The 6009-nt window shown below is 37.6% G+C and overlaps 1 protein-coding gene across 1 annotated transcript; it reads left to right on the forward strand.

The window, feature by feature from the left end:
- Window positions 1-2456: 2456 nt before the first annotated feature.
- LOC149025721 (Galactose oxidase/kelch repeat superfamily protein) lies at window positions 2457-3773 on the forward strand. Its single transcript, XM_089143169.1, has one exon. It carries the CDS (start codon window positions 2457-2459, stop codon window positions 3771-3773), a length of 1317 nt encoding a protein of 438 aa, XP_088999295.1.
- Window positions 3774-6009: the final 2236 nt, after the last annotated feature.

A 6009-nucleotide genomic window follows, 5' to 3' on the forward strand; every position in this document is an offset into this window, starting at 1 on the left:
ATAAGTCTATATTAATAGTAGAATGTTCACATGTATGCTCCTCTTAACAAAAAATTGTATATGTTACTATTATTTGTACTTGGGCATTGTTCTTCCATGGCTTAGGTATGTACTGTTGAATCTATTTTGGTGGGCTTTAATGAAATCATCTCCCTAAACATTGATTGGAAAAACAACACTCAAGGTGTGAAATCTCAGCAAGATTTCGCTGACATTTTCGGCAAAACCAAAACTCCTGAAAAAAAAATGATAAGATAAATAGATAATAAGACAAACATTATCATTTATTCATTATGCCATACGTGCAATTAGAAATGCTTGTTTGAGGGTCAAGTCATTTTTTCACTTTGGTCTAATAATCGACGCGGTGTGCACCAACGATCGCTGCACCCAAAGAGTTTATTGTTATTTTAAAACCTTAAAACTATAAAAAAGGAAAAAGAAGCTCTGCAACCAGATTGAGAAATCGACCGGAAAAACAAAAAGATCTAAGCCAAAAATAAAAGTTGCAGATATGGGTGTCCGATCAAAAGAAAAAGAGCATTTCTAAGGGTATATTGGGCTTGACCCATTCCTTGCTCAGGATGACCTTGTCTATTGCATATATGACAGTTTGGTCGCTTTTCGCTCTTTGGTTCGGTGTGAACCTTGTGTTTTCATGCAGTGTGTCTGTACTTTTATTTCTTTAATGAATGAAGTATTGTTTACTAAAAAAAAATAAATTAATAGTTTGGATAAAAATTTGTTGAAACCTCGAAACTTGTCAAAACTTTGTTCAAACCAACTAGACCAGCTGGTTCATGAGAAAAAAATATTCCCAACTTTTGTAGAAAACCTGAGAAATTTAGTGAAAAGTTGGAAATTTTCGTGGAAACCTGCAATTTTTTCCTGCAACTTTGCAAGTTTCATAGCAATCCTATATTTTCAATTTTTGTATTTATTTCATGTTTTCCCAAATACCCCCTACATCAGGACTTTCATATCCATATTGGTTTTCTTAAGCATGTTAATTACCATACTTACAAAATTACATTTGTTGATTACCTTGATAACTATATTCATAAAATTTGATGGGATGTTTATGTTCGTTGGTTGGAGGATAGGATATTATAGGCATAATATTGCTAGGCTCACAGGATTGATCAACCGATGCACTTCTCTTGGCATTGAGTTTTTATTTTTATTTGATTGTCAATTACTTTGTATTTGATGTTTTGAAGTTATAAATTATATATAGATTGTTATGTACATAAATAGTTAAGTTTATAGTATACTTCTCAAACAACTCTACATTGATATTATGTACATTAGATTAAAAAAAAAAAAAATGTTATGTACATTAAATGACATATCTACACTGATTTTTTTAGCAAGTTACAAACAATGTGTTATTTATACTTTAAATAGCATAAATGCAAAGTCCCACTCTAAAATACACCCTAAAATCTGTCTGAAATTTTATGTCGAAACTTGCACAAAAAAATCATAAGTTTCATTGAAATTTCTTAATTTTTCACATAGGTTTTTCATTTTGGCCTAATCAAAATTTGAGTTTCCTTAGAATTTTTTCTATATTTATGCATACCGTTTTTCCACTTAGTGGTGGCCCACACTGCTAATCGTGGCGCACCCCACCCTATAGAATAAACTAGGAACGGATGATCTGACTTATCAACACTATTTCAACGGTCAAGAATGATCCGCTGCACAGAAAAGAAAAAAGAAAAAAGACGAAGCCAATGGAGGAGTAGTAGGATGGTTAGGAACCCGCTTCTCAGTGGAGAGGTCATGGGTTCAACTCCTGCCGGCGGCATATGTAATATCCCTAATTCCCTATCCCCATATTTAAAAAGCGCCTTTATACCAAAAAAAAAAAAAAAAAGACGAACCAAATCTTCTTGTGAATAAAATGTAAGGATCGCCACTAGCGACAAGAATCAACTTAACACGTTGGAAGAACAGGACAGAAGAGTCCTTAGACGTTGCTGGGTTGCTGGGTTGGATTCAACCTTCAGCAACGTTTTCATTGCCTGATTGTGTTAAAAGGAGGAACAACTGACAAACCAAAGAGAAGTGTTAGATTTTGAGAATCCAATGTTAAAGCCTAAAGAGGTATAGTGTTCTTTTGATGTTAAAAGGTCAAGTTCTTCTTAACCTTTTCATTGCTTCCTGTTAGGTTAGTTTGTTACCCTGTGATAGCTGTCTCGGATCGCGGTAGCAATGGGGTTTCTTTTGGGTAGAGTCTCGGAACTTGGAATGGTTACGTTGAAGTATTAGGGTTTACGATATGAAGCCTTCCTGTTTGATTGCTGAGAAATTGACTGTTCTGACATTTTTCGGGTGATCCTAATTCGCATGTGGATTAGGGTTTTGAGTAATTTTGTTGGACGGCCCAATTCATCTGGTAGTTCCTGCTCTAGATTTTGGATTGTTGAGGATTCAATTTCACTTCAGTAATGGAAGGAGATGGAGCGGTTTTTCAATCTGAAACCAGAGCATTCAGATCGATGTTTTCTAAAAATGACGCTTTTGGTGAAGAAAATATTTCCCCTAAGCAAGATATGTATGTAGTTGTATCTGGATCGAGGAACACGAGCCCTTCCGGCAGGGCTGGATCTAGGAATACTAGCCCTTCTCGGCAGAAAGGGATCAAGACCAAGCCACGAGGCTTTGACGAAGAGACAACTGCAACATTTGGCAAAGTTGTCCTACCCGATGTTCATATGGAAGATAATATTTGGGCGATGTTGCCGGAAGACCTGTTGAATGAAATATTAGCTCGGGTTCCTCCATTTCTGATCTTCCGTCTCCGATCTGTCTGTAAACGTTGGAATTCGATCCTCCAAGACAGCAGCTTTCTTAAATTCCACTCTCAAGTGCCATCCCATGGGCCATGTCTTATCACATTCTGGATGAACTCGCAGGCCCCGCAGTGCTCTGTGTTCAGCTTGCCACTTAAAAATTGGTATAAGATCCCCTTCACCTTCTTACCCCACTGGGCATTTTCCCTAGTAGGCTCTTCTGGTGGTCTTGTGTGCTTCTCTGGCCTTGATGGGCTGACTTTCAAAACCTTGGTCTGTAACCCCCTCACTCAAACTTGGAGGACCCTCCCCAGCATGCATTTTAATCAGCAAAGACAATTGATCTTGGTCGTGGATCGGACCGACAGGTCTTTTAAAGTGATTGCCACTAGTGATATATATGGTGACAAGACATTGCCAACTGAGGTTTATGATTCAAAGCTTGACACTTGGTTCCTTCATCAGATAATGCCGGCTGTGAATTTATGCTCCTCAAAGATGGCATTTTGCGATTCTCGGCTATATCTAGAGACCCTGTCACCTCTTGGTTTGATGATGTATCGTGTAGATACAGGTAACTGGGAACACATTCCAGCCAAGTTTCCTCGATCTTTATTGGATGGGTATCTTGTTGCTGGCACTCAGAAGCGCTTGTTTCTAGTAGGAAGGATAGGCCTTTATAGTACTCTTCAAAGTATGAGAATTTGGGAGTTGGACCATGCAAAGGTTATGTGGGTGGAAGTCAGTAGGATGCCGCCTAAGTATTTTAGAGCATTGTTGAGATTATCGCCAGAGAGGTTCGAGTGTTTTGGACAGGATAACTTGATCTGCTTTACTTCTTGGAACCAAGGGAAGGGTCTTCTCTATGATGTTGATAAGAAGGTGTGGTCTTGGATTGCTGGCTTTGCTCTTCAGTCATGCAACAGTCAGGTCTGCTTCTATGAGCCAAGGTTTGATGCATCAGTTTTCTGACTAGAATCTCCTTGGTTTTAGAAATTTTACTTGTTCTTTTTTAGGGCCTCGTTATTGGTCAGTATCCTACTTGTATTTCAATTTCAATGGCACTGGTGTAGCATTCTATGAGTTACTCTTATGAAGCCAAGCTGCTAGTCATTTTCTCTCCACTCAGATTATTGTTTTCAGGTTCACCGTAAAGTTTGCGTGCCTATAGTTTTCAGGATTCCTCTAAAATTTGCATGCCATAATTGCATCCCCTTAAAAGAGTCAAAGATATATCGTTTAATGGAATGATATGGCCCTTAGTTAAGAGTGGAATAGTAGATCAAGATTGTGCTTGTCAATTCCAAGTTGGTATGTAGATTTAGCGTCTTTTGGAAACGTAAAACTAAAGCTCAATGGATGAAATATCATAAAATTCTGTTGGTTTTTGAGGGTGGCAATATACCTTTATAAATTGCATCTATAATGTGTACGTTTTTTATTTATTTGGATTTGGATAGTGAGTTAGGGTCCTTTTGGTATCATTTTCGCTTATGTTCTTTCGTGTGTGCTTGCTATCAATTTTGAAACTTATTTTTCATTCATAATCTCCAGTCTATAATGGATTATGGGAAAAAATAATTTTGGACATTTATGCCTTGAACTTTAATTAGCAAAAAGTACCCCCGGTACATTTCCAGGAGTGTTATTATGTGTACTTTTTTTAAAGTTAAAATCATAGATCAATATTTGTTTTATAAAGATTTTTTCTCCTAGTACTCTTTCTTGGTTGCACTCCTTTCTTTTTTTCCCCTGTCTTATGTCACCCTTGCTGTAGTGACTAGTGAGTCTGGATTGCTCGTTCTTCATAACACCACCTACTAGTGGCTCTCCAATCTCCAATTTCCTGTGTTTGGTGATCAAGAGATTGACAGCCATAAATGGTATGCAAAGTTCCATTTCAGTCTCTCTCTCTTTTTTTAGGGTTTCAGATATGCAGTCCATTCATGTCTAGCGGGTTCAACAACAAAGGAATTACAAGTGGGGAAATCTGCACCAACACAATCAAGAGTTTCCACGCAAAGTGGCGGAATCTTGTTCTTTTGGGAACATAATTGGGAAGGTTTGGCGCAGAAACAGATTGTTGATGATTTGTTTCTTGCAATTTGGGACCCTGTACACTAGCTAGTGCATTGTTTTCAGGGGAAGCACTTTAATGGGGTCTCTCTCTCTCTCTATTATGCGTTTCCTAACATTCCTTCCTCCTTTTTTAATATCAGAGAAAGAGTGATTAAGATCAACAACACTTCCATTCTCATTTTCTTAATCTTTTGTGCTGATTCTTTTGTCTGATTATGGCATTCTAATTTAGCAATCCAAAATCAGAAATTGTTCACTTGATAGACCAGCAGAGTGATTCCAAATGGTTGACTCTTCCAGAATGCCCAAGACTCAAAACCTTGTTTGACAGAATCTCCAATTTTTTTCTAGTTCTATTCTAAAGGTGAGTTTATTAAGGAAGGAATTAATGTTGTCATTTTCGAAATGCAGGAGAATCCCTGAATCCATCTTCTCGTCTTTTAGAAAGACTTCCTTTTTTTACCCTTCCATCGATTCAATCTTTTCCAGAAATCCTACCAATTGCTTTCTAATTGTTGGGTCAGCTTGAAAGGCATGGGCTGACAACTTGTGCTCCAGCACCAACATCTACCAGTGAACCAGAAGAAGCTATTCGTGGAGGTTGCCAGAGGGACCACCGCAGAGTGTACCGCTGTATGCGGTTGCTTCCCTTGTGTTGTAACAGTTGTGATAGAGTAACCTGTTACCATTTTGGTCCATAGATAATTGAGAAATGGAACTGAAAAGATACTGTTTTATACACAGCTAAGTATCAAGTGATTTATATGTTATTTTCTCTGAGAAGTTTTTATTTTGTTTTATTAATAACCTTTTTAAATAGGGCATAAACAAAATGATACCAAAAAGACCCTTAATCTGCAAATTTCTCATCATAGGGTTTGGCTATAATTAGGGTTATCTCACCTTAGAAGAGAGTTTGAATTTCTTTCCCTATCTGATGGGTACCTATCGTTTTGACTCTCGGGTCTTCGACAGTTCCTTTATATTTGGATATAAATTCCGTGTTTTGGTCTAAGCATTCTAGATACTATGAGTATGGCATGCCATGCATTTACAGTTGGTTTTCTAAGGGGTCAACTGAAATGAATTGAGAGAGTTCATACTCCTCAGGGGTTATGGAGTTTTGACA

This window comes from Hakea prostrata, chromosome 2 (genome assembly GCF_041222555.1).
Source record: "Hakea prostrata isolate BN-2017 chromosome 2, UWA_Hpros_2, whole genome shotgun sequence".
Lineage (NCBI taxonomy): Eukaryota > Viridiplantae > Streptophyta > Magnoliopsida > Proteales > Proteaceae > Hakea > Hakea prostrata.